General features: G+C 51.5%; 1 protein-coding gene across 5 annotated transcripts in view; it reads right to left on the reverse strand.

The window, feature by feature from the left end:
* Positions 1-22,779, reverse strand: part of CCDC88C (coiled-coil domain containing 88C) — a 158,859-nt gene that overhangs the window by 44,685 nt on the left and 91,395 nt on the right. For 4 of the 5 annotated variants that reach the window (XM_003408823.4, XM_023546505.2, XM_023546506.2 and 1 more), the window contains exons 11-16: positions 18,147-18,293; positions 16,613-16,757; positions 11,175-11,359; positions 6,602-6,739; positions 4,005-5,075; positions 723-850 (exon numbers count right to left, since the gene is read on the reverse strand). In XM_003408823.4, coding sequence (XP_003408871.2) covers positions 723-850; positions 4,005-5,075; positions 6,602-6,739; positions 11,175-11,359; positions 16,613-16,757; positions 18,147-18,293 — 1,814 coding nt within the window. The remainder of the gene's footprint in view (positions 1-722; positions 851-4,004; positions 5,076-6,601; positions 6,740-11,174; positions 11,360-16,612; positions 16,758-18,146; positions 18,294-22,779) is intronic. The other variant, XM_023546504.2, reaches the window with a different exon arrangement.

The following is a 22,779-nucleotide window of genomic DNA, read 5'->3' on the forward strand; positions in this document are numbered from 1 at the left end:
AATACAAGGATGCAATAGGACCTCTTATCCACCACTCACCAGCTCCCGACCTCCCAACTGTCAACACATCCCTCTTGCCATTAAGCTGGTTTCTTTCCCCATCCTGTAGCTTCTGGCCCAGAACTGCAGGAGCCAAAAACCGTGTGCAGAGCCCTTCCCCCAGCTCTCTGAGCAGACGCATCTGTGACACCTTCAAATGTGACACCCTTGCTGCAATGGTACAGTCATCACCTTAGTGAGGTATTATTATGGCCATTATACAGATGGGGAACCTGAATCTCAGAAAGGCTAAGCAATTTGTCCAAGGTCAAATTGGTGGTAGGCAATTGGTTAAGTTGGTGACCTTTTTAACCACAAGACAAAAACATCATGTTATCACCATTATACATCGATCTTGTAAGATACAAGTCCAGCAAAAGCCTAAGATATTGGATTTCCTTGAAAAATAAGATTATTTTAGAAAGAGCAGTGTAGGGAAAAGCTACAATAATCAAACCAGAGAAAAAATTAAGACGCCTTTCTATTGGACAAGAGAATCTACTTCCACCCGTACCTGGGAACCTCAGGGTACAAGACATGGACTAGAAAGGACACTGGACACTGGCTCATGGAGCCATGTGACATCAGTGCCCTTGGTTATGAAGAGTAGGTACAGAAGTCTGCACACTACATGAGGGTGGGGGTGGGCTTCACGGCACCACCCACGGAGGAGATGTCCTCACGTGTCATGGTTGGGGCCATCCTCCTGCAGCAGTAGCTCTTTGCTGAGGCCAGCCTTCTCCAGTTCCTGGCTCAGCTTGTCCAGCTCACTGGTCAGCTGCTGGCTCTTCAGCTTCTCCAGCACCAGGTCCTGCAATGACATCGAGACCATGAGCTCAGGACAGGGGCCTGGGAGAAACACAGAAGAGGGGTACAGGCCATCTCCAGTCTGAACAGCCATCTTTTCACATCATCGCTGCCACACAGCTTGAAGATCTGGGCCAGCGGCCGCTCGGATCAGCCAATCTGAATACACCAGAAGGTGCCCCCAAAGGGAAGGGACTGAGCAGACTTTCCTGCCCACCTGGCACTGAAGAGGACCAGACCAGGTGACAATGGGTCAGAGAAAGGCCAATGGGTACCTCCTCTAATGCGAGTTACAAAAACCATTGCTGTGGACTTCTGAGTGGCGGTTTTGTTTTCTGATAAAATGGTGGCTTCTTTTAGGAAAAACCAAGTAATTAAATGCACATAGTGGAGAAAGTAGACTAGACCAAAACAAAAAAGGAAAAAAGAAGGGAAATTTTTTTTTTAAGCCCTAGTTTTGGTTTACTTTTCAAAATTGGTGTTGATCTCAAAGATGTGGGTCATTGACTCTGATCCTCTTTCTACCTTGCCAGACAGATGCTTTCTGCCTGGTGTCATGGCTCTTCACATGAACACTTGTCTTTTCTATAAAACCACAGATCTTAATTTATACATATATACATATTTACATGTTTAACATATACATACGAGGAGCCCTGATGGCACAGTGGTTAAGCACTTGGCTGCTAACTAAAAGGATGTGTGACCCTTTGGGAGAAAGACGTGGCGATCTGCTCCTATAAGATGACAGCCTAGAAAATCCTATGAGGCAGTTCTACTCTGTCACATGGGGTCACTATGAGTCAAACACTGACTTGAAGGTATCTACACAGTATGTATATGGATGTATGCACAAACACACACACACGGCAGAGATAGGAGTACAAAAGGTCACCGACTTACCAGTTGCCTACCACCATGATCATGGCCAAATTGCTTAGCCTTTCTGCGATTCAATTTCTCCATCTGTACAATGGCCATAATAATACCTCCCTAAGAACACAATCTTTTCTTCTTTCATGGCTAGTGTTGTTTTTAATGCTGACTCATTTCTGCCCTCCAAAATCTCACCAAACTTTCCCTGCTCCCCCTAAATTTCCAAGCCGCCCTGTGAAGCCATGTGACCTGTTCTGGCCAATGGGCTGTGGTGAAGGGCCACGGGTCACCTCCTGGCTAGAGCATAGAAGAGGCAGTGTGAGACCTCTGAGCTGCCTTCCCCTGCACCCCCCCCGACCCGCCTCCGCGGCACCCACACAGGCCTCGTATTGAAATGGTGGAGTCCTAAGATCCAAGTAGCTCAGACTGTTGAGTCACAGCCCAGAAGACAGACTCCTTGGAGGACCCCCTAGACTCTCATGAGTGAGAAGTTACCCTCTGCTGCGGTAAGCCACTCAGATCCTGGGGCTGTTAGTTATGCTGACAGAGAAAGGGGCTGTGGGCTGCATTCAGATTTTATCTCTCACCCTATGGCACACTGATTTGCCTGCACTGACAGTCTTTTTGAATGTGGAGACCACCCTACGGCCACCAAAATCTATTTCCTTTTCTTCCCTGGCAGACAGCCTGAACGCATTTCCCAGCCCCCCTTCTAGCCAGTAGTGGCGTGTGGTTCATTCTGGCCTGTGGAAATGCTACCCTTCTCACATGCTCTTTCCTCATCTACCCGCCTGGTGCAGAGGATCCAGACGTGGGCTCCACTGTGGGATGGCCAAGTCAGAGACTGAAGCAGCCTGAGTGCCCGAATCCTGCACTTCAGGCCACTCCTGAACCCCCACACTGAGCTTGTCCCATGGTAAGCCACTCAGGTGCTGAAGCCAATACCATAGCAGTTGTCTGCCCGAGGACACTGAATGAATGCCCAGGTGACCCACGCACAAAATACCAGGGAAAGCAGGACATATATTTCCGGAGAATTTTGTGTCTATCAAGAGCTTCGAAACGTTCATACTCTTTGATCCTGTATTTCCCACTCTAGGAATCTATCCTAAGAAAATGTTCAGATATATTCATGAAAGTGTATGTGTATAAGGATGTTCAGCATTATTTAAAATAGCAAAAACAAAAATTGGAAACAACCTAAACATTCAAAACAAAGTGAATATGAAGGATTAAATACCTTGCAGCCATTAGAATCATGGCTTTGAAAACTACTTAATAAGAAAACATACAATAAATTAAAAACAGAATACGCACTCTGCTCACTTATCAACATGATTAGCTTCCGAAGACCAGGTTGTTATGGGAAATCGGCATTATGCACGAACAGAGGATGACTGCGTAAGATCACAAAATGGAGGATGACTACGTCATTATATAACTGCCAAATTACATGATCACACAACTGCCAAACCACTGATAATCACGGCCCAGCCAAGCTGACACATAACCTTAACCATCACAGCGTTACTGTCGCCTCACACCTCGGCCTTCGTTACTGCCACATATATGTTGTTAGTGCCCAAGATAGTCAGGCAGTAAATTTTTTTTACTATTGTTACAAATACAAAATGTCAGATATGGGGAGGTTTAGGTTAAATGAATAGTTTGCTATCAGGTATGTGTATATGCCAAGCTCAGGGAAAGCAAGGAAATGAAATAAACCAAACTATTAATAGTGATTATCTCATAGAGTTATTAGTTGTTGTTAAACTGCTGAGTTGGCCCCTGACTCACGGTGACCCTGTGAACAATGGAATGAAATACTGCCAAGTCCTGTGCCACCCCCATGATTGGTTGTGGATTGGACCTTCATGATCCATAGGGTTTTCACTGGCTGATTCTTTGGAAATAGATCGCTAGGCCTTTCTTCCTAGCCCTTTCTAATCTGGAAGCTCCACCGAAACCTGTTTATCAGCATAGCAACATGCAAGCCTCCACCGATAGACGGGTGGTGGCTGTGCATCAAGTGCACTGGCCAGGAATTGAACCCAGGTCTCCTGCGTGAAAGGTGGAAATTCTACCTCTGAACTATCTGTGGGTACTAAGATTATAATAGGGGATATTTACTTGGTTCTTCATACCTTTAAATTATTCTGTTTAAAATCAGGGAAAAAAAATTTAAGTACAACAGAGTTCCACTGCACTCTGGAACCACCATGCTCTCTGCAGACACACCGATCCCACCACCCCTAGTCGGAGGGGCCCTGCACCCAGCTCACCTCTCTCAAGGTCGTCAGTGTCCTCGTGTGCATGGTGACCTGCTTGGTGAGGTCCCTGTTGTCCTTCTCCAGTTCCTTCAACTTGCTGGCCGCGTCCCGACAGCGGGCCAGCTCCTTGTCCAGGGCACGGCTCTCCCTCTCAGCCGCAGACAACTTCGCAGTGCTGTCATCCAGGACGGCATCCTTCAGTTCTACTTGCTGCCACAGCCGCTTAGCCTCCTTCTCCAGCAACTTCTTATCTTTTTCAAGCTGGGCAACCTCCTGCTCCAGGCCCTTCTTGTCCTGCTCAATCCTCTCCAGCTGCTTGTTGGAGAGTCGCAGGGCCTCCAGGTCTCGCTGCAGGGCCTGGTTCTCCGCCTCCAGCTCCTGGAGTTCCCTCTCCAGGGCCTGTGACTTCTGGCTGCTGCTTTCCAGGGTCTGTTGCAGCCGCAGGTTCTCGGCGCTCACGCCCTGGTAGCTGAGCTCCAGGCGCTCCGACTTCTTGCCCAGGGTCTTCAGCAGCTCCACGTTCTTCCTCAGCTCCTCCTTCTCCCGCTCCAGCTCCTGATTCTCCCTCTCCATCTGCGCCACCTTAGCGCTGGTGAAGCGCAGGGTCTCCACCATCTTGCGCAGCTCCAGGTTCTCCTCATCCAGCTGCTTGTTGTCCCGCTCCAGACCCTCAAGCTGCACCGACACGTTCTGCAGGGTGTCCAGAGACTTCCTCAGTTTCCGGTTCTCCAACTCCAAGCCCCGGCTCTCGTGCTCTAGGGCGTCTGCCTTCTCAGAGACCGTCTTCAGGGAGGCTGTCTTCTTGGCCAACCTCTCGTTCTCCTTCTCCAGCCGGTGCAGCTCCTTCTCCAGCTCCTCTGCTCGCTCCACCTTCTCCCTCGCTTGCTCCAAGTCCTTGTGCAGCTGCTGCTTCTCAAATTCCAGCCGGCTGAGCTTGCTGCTGGTCTCTGTCACCGTCTGGTGGAGGACTTTGTTCTCCTTTTCAACATCTTTCACGCGGGCGTCGCTGCTGACCTGTGACCTCTCCCGCAGCGACCACACCACTTGGTTGAGATGATCCCTTTCCTGCTCGAGGTCCTTGATCTGAAGAAAAACACGACAGGAACAACACAGATGATTTATCGCACGCACACACCTCAGTGGTTTTGGTGCAAACCGGGGGTCTAGAAAAGCCATCGTACCATATACCCAAAATCTACCCTGACATGTAGAGGCCTGACACAGACACGGGTGGGAAGGCCTGGAGCGAATTACTTTAAGCATGGAAGCCACCTCTCTCTCCCTCACTTAAAACTTGCAGCGATTTCCCTTGGGACTTTATCTTGGCCGGCAAGTCCCCACGGCCTGGCTCCTGCCCACCCCTGCAGCCTTCTCTTCTGCTGCTCCCCAGCCCTTTCCTGCTTCAAGATACTTTGCACATGCTGTTCCCTCCACCCTGAACACTGTTCCCTGGGCCCTGTGCATCAGTGGCTCCTCCTTGCTCTTCAGACTCAGTGTAAGTACCGCCTCCTCTAAGGGGCCTTGCGTGAAGATTACGACTAACGTGGCCGGCATCCACCTAAGTCCCTACCTCAGCACCATTATACACCTGCGATCAGCGCTCTGGTTACCTGTCAGTTGCCTTCTAGACTACGAGCTACAACCAGGCGGGGATCCCATCGGTCTTTTCACCACACATGAAAACCCCATCTCCTTTTTTTTGGTGGGGGCTCTACTAAAAATCCAAACCTGTTGCCCTCCAGTTGATTCTGACTCATGGTGACCCCATGTGTTACAGAGTAGAACTGAGCTCCGTAGAGTTTTCCTGGCTGTAATCTTACAGAAGCAGGTCGCCAGGCCTTTCTTCTGTGGCACTGCTAGGTGGGTTCAAACCACCAAGCTTTCAGTTAGCAGCCGAGCGCAAGCCATTTGCACCACCCAGGGACCAACCACAGAGGCTGAAAAACAACATACTCAGGCCCCCACCCTCCCCTGCAGCTGGAGATACACAGTGTCAGCTCTGGCTAATGAGCCATCCACAGCGGGTCTTGGGAGGGCGCCCTCTGCCCCTCACCCTCCACCTTCTTCCTGCCTACACTGCGGGGGTATGCAGCAGCCACCAAGAAGGCTGGCGAAGCAGGGGAGAGAAGCCTGGGTCCTGGATGGCATCGCCGGGCCCCTGCATCTGCACTGGCTGCCTCCCTGGAACTTCTCACGGTGAAAGGCAAAGAAAGCCCTGTGGGTTTACTAGGGCTTGCAGCCATCGTGCTATGCACATCTAGACAACGCCCACTGTGGGTATGGGGACAATTCCTTGTTATGGGGACTGTCCTGTGCACTGCAGAATGTTTCACAGCATCCCTAGCATCTACCCACTAGATGCCAGTAGCACCCCCACCCCACTCCCAGTCACGACGATCAAAAATGCCTCCAGACATTGCCAAACGTCCCCTGGGGGCAATCCCTTCCAGTGCTAGGAGAGAACACTGATTCAAGCTCTAGCTAGGCCAGCCAGCTGCAGCCCACAGCTCCTCGTTAATCACTAGGCAAGGGCTATAACACTTCACTGTCCCTCTTGCAGGCCGGGTGGTCGGAGAGGCGGGACAGGTGCTCCTTCTGGAGGCGCCCACCTGCCTGGCTCTGCCCGCCTTCAACACCTCCATGTCGCCCTGCAGCTGCTCCTTCTCTTTGATCAGCTCCTCACTCAGGATCTCCAGATCTTGATTGCTCTGCTTCTCTCTCTCCAGCTGGGTCTGTAACTTTTCAATCTGCAGAGCCAAAAGACCCAGCCCAGTGCAAACGTCAGTCTCAGGAAGTGCACTATGTTTTAAAATAAAACATGAATTTCTCAGCCCCAAAGAACACTTTAACAGACCTTTTCTCCAGGAAATAATGTCCTGGCTTTGTTTTGTACCAACTTCCCCAAGCCCCCAACCATCGACTGTTACAGTCAACAACCCCCTCTTTTGACCCAGCACTTCCTCCTCCACACGGGCCTGCTGACCCCTGTCCCACCTGCTGCTGGCTTGGCCCCTCCGTCACATGCTCAGCCAGCCCCGGGTCTCTTGTGCCTACCTCCCGCCTTGTCCACCCTCCACCCTCGGGTCAGAATCACAAGCTGCAGGCCCACCGGCCACCACCACTGGACACCCTGCAGAGGCCCGTGCGCTGAGTTCTTGCCCTCTCCTTCCCGACTCCCCACTTTGAGAGTGGTCATTTCTCCTTTCTCCTTCCTGCCCTCCAAGTACATGGGTCCTACCCTCTCCTACCCATCCAGACAACATTCTGTCTTGCCTGAACATCATCCCATCCTCCCTGACACCAAGCTCTTATGCTGGGACCCACCTGTACCTACCCCGCCTCAAACATAAAATGCCTCCATCAGGGCACCTGAGCACCCAGATGCTGGGTGAGAAAGTAGCTTCTGACTCAGCTGGTCTGGGGCAGGGCGTGAGACTCAGTTTTGCTTACCAGCCCCCAGTGAGCCCACACTGCCAGGCTGCACTGCCAGCCTCAGTCAGAATCCCACCTGCTCACGGGCTGTGCTGCCCCTGCCTGCTGACACCCGACTCCTCAGCACAGGGACAGAGTTAGGAAGAAGGCCTTGGAAAAGGGGTCTCCCTACTAACTAGGTGACCCCGAGCATGTTTTTGTAACTGACACATCCATCTTGTGGAGCCCTGGCTAATGCAAAGTGCTTAGCAAGACTCCTAGCACGTGGTGGGTACAATCAAAGTCAGCTGACACCTTCCTCCCAGAGATGGCTGGGCCCCACCCCTAGTTTCTTCATAGATCAGGGGCGAGGCCTGAGACTCTGCATTTTACCATGGTCCTAAGTGATGCTGGTGCTGCTGGCCTGGGACCACTGCTCTGAAACAGTGGTTCCCAAGTGGAGTCAGTCACCTGGAAAGCTTTGGAGAATCCTAAACCTCAGGCTACCAAGTAAATCAGAACGTCTGGGGTGGGGTGCAGGAGCCAGCAGGTGCTGAAAGAGCCCCAGGGATCCTAATGGGCAGCCTGAGAACTCAGCTCTCAGGCAACTGGTCTGGGGCAGGGCCTGGCAAGAGCTCCTCAAATAATTCTAAAGGGGGCTACCAAGAAGGGCCACTGCCTGTCGTGAATCAGGGTCTGTGTACACCCCACCTCTGCTCAGGTGAGGGCCACCCTGCCTCCCAGCCCACAGGTCCACATGCTACCTTGACCTTCCATAGAGGGAGCGCCTGGGTAAGCTCCTCCTGCTGAGCACATGGACACCGGAGTCCACCAGGCGGGGAGAGGGGCCTGCAGGGCTGTGCTCTGCTGATTGTCACATCATGATGCCAGGGCATCACAGCCCCTCACAACCCTGGTGGGCTTCACTAGCTGGGCTGAGAGCCCAGCACCACCCCCACATCAGAGCACAGGAATGCACTGCCCTGTGCTGTGTCCGGGTCCTTGTCCAGGGAGAACAGCTTTCTTTGCCTTCCTTTTCTCTGCCCACTTTCTGCACAAAGCCTGGCACTTATTAGGAAACGAGGTTTCTCCTTCGATGAGTGTCCACACTTCAGAGTGGCTATGAAGACTAAATGCAACAAGTAGCTATTTTACTATTAACTGTTGTTCAGAGAAGAAAACAGCCACAAGAGACTGTCATTTCCCCCAGCCTCAGGGTGAGGAGGGGCAGAGCTGGATGTGTACCCGGCCGTGTGCCCACCACCCCCTTGGTCCCCAGGGCTGCACTGCTGCGAACCCCCGGCCAGCCCGGGGGTCTGCTCTGAGCCCACAGCTCACCCCAACCTCACTGTATTGCTTTACCCTCGCTGCCCCAGAAAGGTGTATCATTCCAACCTTCAAGTTCTTTACTGCTCGTGCTACTGACCTGAGGATGAGACTCCCTAACCCCTACCACTGCTGAACCACCCCCCTTCTCTCTCCTTTCCTAGCTCTTTGACATGGAGTTGGGGCCCCACTCCTGCCCTGATGGGCCTCAGGGCCCCTGGAGCTTGCTATGTCGAAATGGGAGCTGACCAAAAATCCTCCAGATGCCGCCTTTGCGTCACTGCCCACAGCTCAGGGCCCAAGAGGGCTCTCTGGGCTCCCTGAACATCTGACCCTGGCTGCAGGCTCATGTGTTGCCCCTCTGGGTTCCCAGAGACCTGCCTCTCACCCTGGCACTCACCTCTTCCAACAGTGAGGCTCCGCCTTCTCATGACACGCCCCAGTGAGGAGAGTGGGATGGCTGAGTTTGAGAAAGGAACACCGGGGAGCCACTGGGTCAGGGTCAACAAGGGCCCAAGCGTGACCCCTACTGCTGGTGATGAAGTGCGCACCCACCAAACGTTGGAAGCACTGCTCTGGCCAGGCTCAGGGTGAGGAGCTGAAGCCAATAAAACAGCCAGTGGCATGTGGTCCCCACCTACAAGTACTAAGGGAAGAAGCAAGACCACCTCTGCTGAATCAGGACAGACGCAGCCAGGCCCAGGGTGGCGGATGTGTGCCGCAGGTAAGGGAAGGGCCGGGCAGTTGCTGGGAACCACAGTGCCTCCCTTCCACCTCCCAGCACCAGGACTCTGTGCAGGATGCTGCCCCCAGGGCTAGAGCGGGAGCCAGCTGGTGTCAGTCCAGGGGCAGACCGAAAAGGGGAGCCGAAGGTAGGGAGCAGAGACTGGGCAAACAAACGACAGCACCGTGTCAGCGGCACCCACGGTGATGTCTGTGTCTAGAGAAGGGGGCGTAGTGGGCAGGGGGCACGGCACTGAGAAGCATGAGCAGCCACCCCAAAGGCTGCTGGGCATCAAGCCACAAAGTCACCAGCCGGGCAGATTACACTGCAGGCTTTCTGTGGCAGAGCCGTGAGGACCCGCAGAAGTAGAAGTTCTCATCTTTCTAAAGGTCAATTCTTTCTTATCTTGGCCGAGGTCAGACTGTCATTCACCAAGACACTTCCTGTGCTAGGCCCACATGGGTCTACACCACAAAGAAGTCAGTTGCCTGCCCCAGACTGCACCGTCAGACGTGGCACGAGCCAGGGTGCTTTCTACTGTCCTTCACAGAAAGGGGAAAGCACTGAATGCTTCAACAGGGCAGAAGGGCAACTCACCAAGCCTGGGAGTCCCACTCGGGGGGACAAGAGACCACTTCACAGGAGGAAGGACAGTGTTCCAGCATCCTGCAAAGGGGGTCCCCAGGAGAGCCCAGAGCCAAGCCTGCAGCTCCCTGTCCTTCCACAACCGGTGCAGCCTTAAAAGATGGTGGTGGGACCTTGGGAGAGTCAGGAGGGACCAGCCAGGCTCCCAGAAGCACAAGGGTACTCCTGCCTTCTCCCTCGGCCACAACCTGGCAGCAAGGTGTTTAGATTCCACAAAGCCACCACTGCAGAGTAGACGGACTAGATGTCCTTGGCTACAGATGACCAAGAAGTGGAGGGAGCCCCTAGCCTCTCAGTGGCTCTTCCCCATGTCTGAGACTGCACTACCTGTGAGACAGGCTCACAAGCCTCCGTCTGTTCTCCTGATGTCTAGGATCTACTGTGCGACTGGCAAGACCCAGCAGCTGTCCTTGAAAGCAAATACAGCTCAGCTACATCTTCTTCCCCATCCCATAAACCAAGAGGAGGGAGTGATCACAGGCCATCTTGTCTTACCCCCAACAAAGCCCTAAAATAGTCCATCACTGATTCTGTACACTGTGCACCCACACACACACGTGCATGCACACAGGTACACACTCGCACAGAGGTGTGCATGAAGCACAGACCCGCAGATTTACCACCGTAGTCAGTGCCTACTAAACACGTGGTACTCAGGACCTCACACGACTGTGTCCTCGCCCCCATCTCATGTCCATGGCTCGCTCTCTCGATTACACTTTTGTAGCTACGATTCACTGAGCTCTTTCTTTGTGCCGGACCCTTTACGTATACTGGCTCATCTCATCGGCCCAGCACCTATTAGGTGAGTGCCCCACCAGCCCCATCTCACGGATGAAGACAACAGCCACCCAGAGGCTAAGTCCCATGTCCAAGCGACATGTGAAAGCAGCGTGGAGCAGGGAGGAGCCCGCTTCTTAATGATTCCTCTGGCTCCTCATTACAATGAGCTGTGATTGCATTTGGACTCTGTATCTTCTCCTCCTCACCAACACCTGAGCGCTCTGCCCGGCCCACTTCCCACCTGTGAGGGCCACCTCCTTGTACAAGCAGAGTGCAGAGGGCCCCAGGGTTACCTTCTTGCTGAGCTGCTGGTTCTCCTTCTCCAGCTCCCCGCACTTGAGGCTGCTCTCCTCCAGCGCCAGGGACGCATCCCGCAACCCCTCGATGGTGCTCTGCAGGCTCTGGTTCTCCTTCTCCAGCTTCAGGATGCGGCTGGAGGCGCACTCGTTCAGCTCAAACACAAATGACTTCCTGGAGGCTGAGGCACAAAGAGGGTCAGAGCCCAGCACTGTGGGAGCCGCGGATGCCCCCCGCCCTCGCTGGAGACGTCACTAGCCCCTGTGCTTGATGTCTGAGGCACCCTGTTATGGACTGAATTGTGCCCCCCTAAAATACGTGTTGTAAATCCTAACCCCTATACCTGTGGAAGAACCCTGGCAGCACAGTGGTTAACAGCTCAGCTGCTAACTCCTCTTTGGAAGCCTCATGGGGCAATTCTACTCTGACCTATGGGGTTGCTATCAGCCGGTTTTGGTTTTGGTTTATACCTGTGCTTATAATCCCATTCGGGAATAGGGTTTTGTTACATTAATGAGGCCATACCAGTGTAGGGTGTGTCTTAAACCAATCACCTTCAAGATACAAAAAGAGCAGACATGGAAGCAAGGACAAAAGGGGAAGACAGATGTCACATGAAGATCTCCTGGACAGAGAAGCTGAAAGAGGCAAAGATCTGCCCCCAGAGCGGACAGAGAGAGAGCCTTCCCCTACAGCCCTAACTTCAGACTTCCAGCCTCCCAAACGTGAGAAAACAAATGTCTGTTCATTAAAGCCACTCACGTGTAGTATTTCTGTTATAGCAGCACTAGATAACTAAGACACCTGCCTTCTCTCCTATCCCATCTCCTGTGGGGCTGGAGGGGCAGAGTCCCTCAGGCAGTTACAGCCCCCTCTCTGTCTTAGCGGGGGTCTGTTGGGAGGGCAGCTCAGTGCTTAGGCAGAAAGCAGGTGAAAGTGGAGGAGTCAGTCAAAGGTGAAAAACTAACTTTTGGGGACCATCTGTTTGTAAAGCTGCCACTTGACTGCACAACGTGATGTTTTAGAGACTAACAGAGATGTCAACCAGGTGCCATTTTCTGTGTCGGCTCCGAGAGTGGTGGGGGTCTGGCACGCTCACAGGGAGGGCAAGACAACTGACTATCATGCCTGCCACAGGTTCGATGGCTGTGTTGGTACAGACATGCTGAGTATTTGCCATCCCTGGGTGAGACCCTTCGGACAGAGATTGCTTTTTGTACTTTCATAAATATGTAAAGAAAAATGAGATGATATACTCTGTAAAATGCGTTAAGGATGCTAAGTGAAATGAACATACAAGCGAAGGACAGAAAAAAGCAGCGTATCTGCACGTGCAGACGGAGCACCGATCGAGAATGAGGAGGTCCTGCCAGGACCAGGCGCACAGCTTTAGGTAAGTCACAGGGCGTCTGGGCCTTTGTTTCCTCACTCAGATGACAGCAGGATGGATGTTTGAGAAAGAAAGAGAACGCCCTTGAGAACCCTCTGAGGAAGGGGCCGTGTGCTTATCCCTTCCAGCCTTGGTCTCTCTGCACTGCAGGCAGCTGTCTGCTGTCCCCACTGCTTCAGGCAGTCCATGGTATTATTTAGTATTCGGACCTTTCATCCCCCCAGGGGCAGCGGCGTTACAGAGGATGACAACTTTCACAGTAAGCAAATCAATCTGGAAGCAAAATATGTGAGCGACACGATAGACTAAAAGGAGTCTGTTTCCTCCAGGGCTTCAAAGCGGTTCTTCCCAGTTCACGGCAAAGGAAGCGAAACCAAAACAGACATGAATTTCGAAAATTTGGGTGAACAGTAACGATCACTGGAACAGGAAAAATTACAGGTCGAAGCCCTACTAAAAACCTAACTTGCCTCTTAGAAAACAAGGGTAGTGTATGGGTTGCACAGCAACCAAATCTCTTGGCTGTTGGATTTTGAGCAGAGTCAGAAACAGCAGTGCCCCGCTCAAAGATGACGGCTGACTATGCCACACTGAATCTGTGTTGCTCTCCACAGTCCTGCCAATAATCCAGTCTCAGACATCAGGCTCCTGAAAGGGCTCACCACATTTCTTCGGAGTCTCCCATTCCAGGGCTTTGACTCGTCATTTTTCCTGTTCCAGTTATCGTTCCTTATCACCCAAACTGTAAAAATTCAGGTCTGTTCTGGTTTCGCTCTGTCATGAATGAAGCAGTTTGAAGCCTTTGTTTTCTTCCCTGAGTTCATCCTCTGCCCAAGAATAACAGCAAAAAAAAAAAAACAACTGCTGTCAAGTTGGCTATGACTCATAGTGACCTGTGTGTGTTAGAGTAGAACTACGCTCCATAGGGTTTCCGGTGGCTGATTTTTCATAAGCAGGTTGACAGGCTGTTCTTCCAAGATGCCGCTGTGTGGGCTCGAACCCCTTTCAATTAGCAGCCAAGTGCATTAACATTTTACAACCACCCAGGGACTCCAAGGATAGCAGTACAGACCCAGAATTCTATGAACACCCCAAACAACAACGGGCTGAGCAGCAGTGGGGGTGGACGGTATGTCTGTGGCCCCAGCCTGATGCCACCACTGACACACACACAGACACACATGCTCTCAAACACAAAAATGCCTGGAGGACTTTATCCCAACTAGCTATAAGCGAAACCGAACTAGAATAAAACACCTTGACTTGTTATTATTAGCTGCTGTTACTTTCAGCTCAGTTACCTCACGTGACAGAGTAGAAATGCCCCATAGAGTTAATCTAGGCTACTGCCTTTACAGGGGCAGACTGCCAGGTCTTCCTCCTGGGGAGCTACTGGGTGGGTTCAAATCACCAACCTTTTGGTTAGCAGCTGAGCACTTAACTGTTGGACCACCAGGGCTCCTTCCCCTTAGCTTCTTGTTGTTAGGTGCTGGTGAGTAGGCTCCAACTCACAGCAACCCCATACGCAAAAAGAACAAAATATGGCCCAGTCCTGCACCATCCTCACAATCATTGCTATGTTTGAGCCCACTGTTGCAGCCACTCTGTCACTCCACCTCACTGAGGGTTTTCCTCTTTTTTGCTGACCCTCTACCAAGCGTGATGTCCTTCTCCAGAGACAGGTCCCTGCTGATAATAGGTCCAAAGTGAGATGATGCCTTGCCATCCTTCCTTCTAAGGAACATTCTCACTGTGCTTTTTTCAAGACAGATTTGTTCACGCTTCAGGCAGTCCATGGTATTATTTAGTATTCCTCACCAACACCATGATTCAAAGGCATCAATTCTTCAGTCTTCCCTGTTCATTATCCAGCTTCGACATGCACATGAAGCAATTGAGAACACCACTGCTTGAGTCAGGTGCACCCCGGTCCTTAAAGTGACGTCTTTGCTTTTTAAGACTTTAAAGAGGTCTTTTGCAGCAGATTTTCCCAATACGTCACTTGAGTTCCTGACTGCTGCTTCTATGGGTATGGGTTGCAGATCCAAGCAAAATGTAATCCTTGACTTCAATCTTTTCTCCATTAATTATGCTATTGCTTACTAGTCCAGTTGTGAGGATTTTCGCTTTTATTTTGAGGTGTGATCCATACTGAAGGCTGCAGTCTTTGATCTTCATAGGCTCCACTAACTCAGAACCCCTGACCCTTCCGGCCATACCTCTGCAGCATTTATGAGACAAGGACCATTTTTAAGGTTGTGCAAGTTAACATTCTGCAGAGTACTGATGACCAGCCTCGTGTCTTTTTCCATCAGTTCGTGCCTCAAAGACTACGACTTCCTAACAGCGCCTCTTGACTGGGTGCTACCCTCATGGGTACAGTGTAGCTGATACACCTGCTACATCTTAATAAGATAATGGTAAGGAGAACCTTGGCCCTGTAGTGAGTGCTCACCGGGGGGCCAGGCAGGTGCTAATGCTCCAGGCCTTACCCATTTAATACAGCCATCCTGTGAGGCAGCCTCGTTACTCCCATTGTGCAGATAAGCCAACTGAAGTTTAAAGAGGTTAAGTACTTGCCCTAGATCACCCAGCTAATTAGTAGGAGAACTAGGACGCTGGCTCAGGCCTTTTTACTACACAGAAGTCCTCACAGGCGTTTCTTTCCTGATGCCATCATTCAGCGTATAAGAGTTCCTAGCTACACACTGGGTGGCACAAATGATTAAGTGCTCTGCTACCCAATGAAAAATTGGCAGTTTAAATTCACCCAGAGGCTCCTTGGAAGAAAGGCCTGGTGATCTATTTCCGAAAAATCAGCCACTGAAAACCCTATGGAGCAAAGTTCTACCCTGACACTCATGGGGTTGCCATGAGTTGGAGTCAACTGGTTTTTTTGTTTTGTTTTTACGCTAGGCACTAGGAATTGGGAACACTAAGAATAAATTGTGGCCACTGACCTCAGAGGGTTCACAAAGTATACTGAATAGTCTGAATCAAAGAGGTTTTCCGACTCTACCAGCCACACTGGCCTTATGGGATCTTTGTCCTATGCAGCCTGCAGCACCGCTCCGCTCCACCAGGGGGCAGCGGTCTCCTCGATGAACCTCTGACTCCCACGGGGCAAGGAGCCTGCTCCAGTCCACCCTTGTTCTGCCCTCAGGCCCCAGTACAGTGCAAAGGCACCAGAGCACAGAGCAAGCTGACTTTTCATGCTGATTAACAGCTTAATTAACTGATTTTAGGTTTGGAACTGACAGGACTCCTTAAAGAGAAGACATATTCAGCCGCTTTTCACCTTGTTTCCATTACACACTGGAATATTTATCAGAACTAAAAAAGGCCCTCGGAAAAATAAGCCAGAAGCCCCGCCAAGCTCTGTGAAGTTCTAAGTCAATATTAACTTGCTGCATCAGGTGGACGGGAACGGTGAACACATGCTATTTTAGGACACAGGAACTGCCTCATTATTTGGCGGCACTGAAGCTTCCTGCTTAAATGCAACCGGCCCCACCCACCCTTCATGGGCCTGACACCCTGTCTCAGGGTGTTGCCAGTGGGCATCGGGGAGAAAAAGAGGACAGGCAGCTCGTCAGAAAAGCAGGGTCCTGGGAGAGGAGCCGTTTAGCATCTCCCACTCAGGGGGACAGAACCCAGACTGCATCCATCTTCCCCAATTATGCAAACACAGGGGAAATCATGCCCAGGGTACATTTATGGCAGGAATTAGTGACCACTGGGGATGCCCCTGCTGTCCAGGGCCTTCAGTCATCCACACACAGGCCCCTAAGGTCTCCTGGTGTCAGCATGCTGCACGTAGGCTGCTCTTGGGGTGTCCATATGGGACTGAGGGCCTGGCAACACTCGATTTGTATCTCACATGCTGAGTACCAGGCTGCCAGACCCCACATTTCCCTTGGGGAACACTGTAATGAAACAGGTCCGAACTACACTGACTCAGGGCAGAGGGATGGGCCACAGTAAGATGCAGAGAGAGGGCTCAGCCCCGGATGAAGGAGAAGCCACGGCCTGGGTCCGACCCACCATCGGACAGGTCCGCATTCTTGGACAGCTGCTCCAGCTCCCAGCCGAGGTGTGCGGATTCGTTCATGCTCTGCTTCTGTGCAATCTCCAGGACCATGTTCTCTTCCAGCAGCTCCTCAATCCGCTTCTTGTCGGTGTCCCTGTCCTGGTGCAGGAGGGAAGAAGGAAACAGTGAAGATGCGGCCAGGGGATCCTTGGGAAGGCCCTGCCTCATGCAGCCCCTCATTCTCTGAGAATGAAGGGACTCGATGCCTGTTCATTCCAAACAGAGCTGCACGGCCTAGAAACGGCTTCAATGCAGGCCCAGCTGTGAGACTTGTTGTTTGCTGCTATCAAGTCATTTCGGACTCACAGCAACCCCAATTGTGCAGAGTAGAACTGTCTCCCCAGGGTTTTCAAGACCATGACCTTTTGGAAGCAGATCGCTAGGCCCGTCTTCCGAGGAGGCCTTTGGGTGGGTTTGAACCACCAAACCTCTCGGTTAGTAGTCAGGCACTTAACCATTTGTGCCATCCAACACCCACTGAAAGATGCCTCAGCTGTTACCGTCAGGATAGGAGGTTTGCGTCTACTCAGCAGCACCTCAGTCAGGGGTGTGGCATTCTACCTCCAAGAAACCAGCTACTGAAAACCCTAAGGCACACAGATCTATTCTGACATATGTGCAGTTACCACTGAGTCAGAATCAGCTCAATGGCAGCTATTTTTAGACCTGACTACCTAGACTGTAAGGAGCCTGGGTGGCACAAGCGGTTTGCAATCAGCTGCTGACCTACACGGTGGTGGTTTCAAGCCACCCAGTGGTGTCAGTGGAGAAAGGCCTGGTGACCTGCTCCTGTGAAGATTACAGCCAAGAAGACCCTATGGGGCAGCTCTCCTCTGTAGCACACGAGGTGGCCATGAGTCAAAAACAGCTGGATGGCAACGGGTTTTTTTTTTTTAGGGAGCCCTGGTGACACAGTGTTTAAGAGCTTGGCTGCTAACCAAAAGGTCGGCAGCTTAAATTCACCAGTCACTCCTTGGAAACCCTGTGGGGCAGTTCTACTCCGTCTATAGGGTCACTATGAGCTGGAATCGACTTGACGACAATGGACACCTGGATTACAAAGAGAGACTCATGGTCTCTAATTGAGTGTTACTGAAACAACATCTCAGTTGTCCAGGCCTTTAAGCACATATGATGGAGATGGGCAGCTCTGTGGCCCCACAGCAGGCCTAACACCTCGGGAGGTTGTAAGGAGGCTCGTGATACACAGCTAACCCATACCATAAATGCCACAAAGCCGCTTCTTGAAAAAGACACACATGTGCATTCATCCTTACAGAAATGCAACAAAGAAGTTAGCCCTCTGTTTTGTGGGTGCTGAGTGTAGTGCTCTCAGGCCTGCAGACTTCAGCTAGCTACTCTCTGCAGGCCGTGGCAGCAGCAGCAAACCTGGCTGCTAGAACATCGGACGGAGAAGGACATGGCATAGACCGGAAACTACCCCAATCTACATTTCCCCCAACGTGGTAACAACACAACTTGACATACCAACTCCAGGTCGTGCAGTTTTGACTTCAGCTGCAGGTTCTCCTTCTCCAGCTCGTGGACTTTATCGCTGCGGGCCCGGGCCGCGGTCAGCTGCTCCTCCAGCATGGCTTTGGTTTCAATTAAAATGATGTTATCTTCTCTCAGCTCCTGGTCAGAAACATGCATGAGAACCATCAGATAAAGGCACCCCGTTTAGGAAGACAGAATTCTAACACCAAAGCTCTTGGGCACCTGGATCAAAACAAACTATCTAGGGATAAGCCCTGCAGGAAGTTTTGTCTCCACTTTTATAATCAAGACCTCTGTCACTAGGCCAGGCCCAATGCACCTTCTCTACTGAAAGGACAAATTCATGAATTCAGAGAACATTTAAATTTGGGACGGTGACATTTACTCAATGTCTACCTTACAGCAGGTAAAGCTGAGGAGTTTTACATCTATAACCTCTTTTGGTCCAACAGGTGGCCTCTGCTTGTGGATATGGGACCTCTCTGAGTCCCAGTTTCCTGAATGAGGAAGGGGTGGTTCCAGGCCTCTCAATTCAGCATTCATTTCACTGATCAGGGCCCCAGAAAAAATGGCTATTCAGACATGCTTTCATTCAAAACAGTTCCTATTTGAACATTTCACACACGCACTCCGGGAAGACAAAGGTTCTTGGCAGTTTCCTGGAAATGGGGTGTCCTTAAGACAGCGAGGACAGAGCACAGCAAGCCAACCACAGTGAGCCACACCAATATGGCCGGCAAGCCCACCATGTATCAGCACACCGCTGGGTGTGGAAAACAGTGGCCAGTTCCCACAGACCCCCTCATGGGGGAGGGGTCCGCTGGATGCTTTAATTCTGTCACAGGCCACCAGCACCATGAGGGAGGAACTCAGTTTGTTCATCACATCTCTGCTTCACCCCTTGCTGGAGAGTAAGGAATAAACGCTTTTGGGGTCTCTCTTGTTCCCTGGAGCCTTGCCAGTGCCGCCCAGCAGCTTGGCAGGCTGAATTTTCCCGAGTGCCTTCCCAGGTTATGAACACACACACGCTGGGGATCTGAGGGTTCCCTTCGGTGGGCAGATATCTGCTAAGGCTTTCTGTAGTGACAGACTATAACACCCGGGACTTGGCTGAAGTTCCTGTTTGTCCACTTCTGGCTCTTTTTCCCCAGATGTGGGCTGGAATCCTGGATTCTTAGTAGAGGGGGAAGCACACTCAGGGACATGGTCTGGATCAAAGCCTGGCACCTGGTGAAGTCTGGTCATAAAGGCAGTGGTTCACCTGCATGCCTCCCTCTGCCCATCTCCGGCCAAAATCGCATCCACTCTGGGGTCACATCACCCGAGGCGCTCTGCTCCTGCCTCAGGTTCTTACAACAGTCCCGAGAGGGAGGTAGGGACAGTCCCCTCTTACAGGTGAACAGACTCAGACATATTAAGGAACAAGTCCCAAAGTCAGAAAGCCTCATAGGGACAGGTGAAGCCAGGGCGTGAACATGAGTCCACTGAGATCTAGCCCGTGTCTCTCTACTGCCCTCAGCTGCCCACAGACCTTTCCTCAAGGGGCTCACACGAGTAAGGAAAACCCAGACTGCTACTAGCCACAGCCAGAAAATGTCAAAGACTTAAGAGAGAAGAAACCCCAGCCCTCATCCTCTGGCCTCTGCTCCCACCCGACGCTCTAGCCAATCAACCCACCAGCATCCCCAGTACCACCACACTCTCTCAGGTCCTGTGCCCCTCCATCCTTACAACCAACTCCTACTTATCCTTCAAAACCCAGCCTGAGTTGCGCCCTCCAAGGGCTCCCTAATCCACCCATTCTGCCTGACGAGTGGGGCACCTGTGCTCCCAAAGTGACCTGGGCACTCTCTGAGGCTGACCTGCCCTCCTCCTAGGTGGTGAACTCCTCGGGGTCAGGGACCTCTCCGCTTCTCCTCGGTAAGCCTTGCCTACATGTTCAGTAATGCTGTTGGCTGAATTGCGCTGCGTCAGGGAAATCAGAGGTGGCGTGTGAGGAAGACCTTGGAGGGCTGGAGACGTCTAACAGACTGGGATGGGCAAGGGCACCAGGAATGGGCACAGCACAAAACAAGACGATTCCAACTACTATTCAAATGAGCTTCAATCTTCTGGCAGTTTCAACCCTCACCATATTAGGGAACAGAAATATCTCAATCTGCTGTGCACAACCCACTACCTCTGGAGAAAGGAAATCTGAAGGAAGCCATGCCCAAGCTCTTAAGGCAGGCCACAGTTCAGCTGAACCCCAGCGTGGAGACCTGAGAAGCTGGATCCCATCCCTCTAGGCAGCAACCTAAGGCCAGTGCCACCCCTGCCCTGACCCCAACTAAACAGAGAGCTATTTAAAGGCACAACCCAGCCCAGCAAACACTGGGGGACCAGGGTTACAAAGTCCAGGGCCAGACATGAGGGCTGGCCCCAAGCAGTGTGAGAGCCATGATAAAGGACATGGGGCTCCAGTCCCCAAGTTGCCACACACACCAGCTGTGGGACTCCAGGAAGTCTGTGTCTCTCAACGTAGTTCCCTCCTTTCTAAGATAAAGTCAGGGTCGATGTGGGGATCAGATGAGATACCAGTAACCAGTTGTAATCGAGTCAATTCTGACTCATGGTAACCCCGTGTGTGTCAGAGGAAGAATACCATGTGATGCTGTAGCTGCAAGCTGCAAAAACGTTTACCTGTGTTTTATCGACTACACAAAGGCATTGGACTGTGTGGAACATAACAAATTACGGACGTTGTGGAGAATGGGAACTCCAGAACACTGAACTGTGCTCACGTGGAAACTACATAGACCAAGTGGCAGTTGTCTGAACAAAACAAGAGGATACCGCGTGGTTTAAAATCAGGAAAAGTGTGTGTCAGGGTTGTATCCTTTCACCATTCTTATTCAATCTGGATGCTGAACAAATAATCCGAGAAGCTGGACTATATAAAGGAGAATGGGGGATCAGGATTGGAGGAAGATTCATTAAAAACCTGCGATCCATGCAGATGACACAACCTTGCTTGCTGAAAGTGAAGAGGACTTGAAGCACTAATGAAGAACGAAGACCACAGCTTTCAGTATGGATTACACCTCAACATAAAAAAAAACAACAATCCTCATAACTGGACCAATAACATCATGATAAATGGAGAAAAGATTGAAGTTGTCAAGGATTTCATTTTACTTGGATCCACAATCAACAGCCATGGAAGCAGCAGTCAAGAAATCAAATGACATACTGGAACTGGGAAAATCTGCTGCAAAAGACCTTTTTAAAGTGTTAAAAAGCAAAGATGTCACCATAAGGACTAAGGTGCGCCTGAACAAAGCCACGGAGTTTCCAACAGCCTCATATGCATGCGAAAGCTAGACAATGAATAAGGAAGACCGAAGAAGAATGGACTCCTTGGAATTATGGTGTTGGCGAAGAACACTGAATATACCATGGACTGCCAGAAGAACGAACAGATCTGCCTTGGAAGAAGTACAGCCAGAATGCTCCTTAGAAGCAAGGATGGCAAGACTTTGTCTCATGTACTTCAGACACAATATTAGGAGGGATCAGTCCCTGGAGAAGGACATGATGCTTGGTAAAGTAGAGGGTCAGTGAAAAAGATGAAGACCCCCAATGAGATGGATTGACACAGTGGCTGCAACAATGGGCTCAAACATAGCAACAACTGTAAGGATGGCGCAGGACTCGGCAGTGTTTCGTTCTGCTGTATAAAAGGTCACTGTGAGTTGGAACTGACTTGATGGCACCTAATTAAAACAAGGACTGATCATTAACCCAGGTCCTGACTGCCTGCTGCCTTGCCAACAATGCACCCCATCTCTCAGCCCCTAGCTGGCCCTCCCTGTGCCGACCTGCTCCAGGACCACCATCTCCTCTCAGAAGGCTGTCCGTGGAGAGGGGCTCACTAGAAAAAGCGCAATGCAAATGTGTTCCCATGCCACACGATGCCAAGGCAAAAGGGGTCTCAGAGATTACCCAGACCACCCCCTTCCTTTTACAGATGGGAAAACTGGGGCCCAGAGAGGTGAGAAGACTTGCCTAACACCCAGCAAGTGAGTGCTGCCGCCAAGATTATGCCCGGCTTGGTCTCTGCCCCTGAGGCCACAGTCAGTTTACAATCAGCTGCCTAGAGAGCCATCACTCTCCCCAAGATGACGGGGAACCCCACCCACTGTTGGCACACACAGCACCTCTGCAGCTGTCCTCTGCTGTCAGTGGGGACGTTCAGCCAGTAACATACATAGGAGAAGAGGGACCTGCCAGGCAAGGTCATCCTGCCTTCCTCCTCCTCCCACGGAGCCCCAACAGCAACCTTCCTGCCTGACAGTACCACTGAGGTGGCCGACTGTTTACAAGGGGAAGTCAGAGACCCCCCCACTTCCCAGGATGTGGATGCCTTCCCCCCTTTCTGTTGTTTTAACCCTGATGTAAACTGGACCAAGAGCCAAAGAGAAGCCGCCGGAAGTTTAAAAACAAAGTATGTCAATTTGTGTTCCATGCTTTTCTAACCTCGCCCTTGCCTGACCGCCCCCCTCAGTAGCACCTGCCACACCCCCGCTTTGGTGGTATGCTCTGATGTGCCTCTCAGCGGCTGGACCGGGTATAGGCGCTGTGG

Source organism: Loxodonta africana, chromosome 10, assembly GCF_030014295.1.
Source record: "Loxodonta africana isolate mLoxAfr1 chromosome 10, mLoxAfr1.hap2, whole genome shotgun sequence".
Taxonomy (NCBI): Eukaryota; Metazoa; Chordata; class Mammalia; order Proboscidea; family Elephantidae; genus Loxodonta; species Loxodonta africana.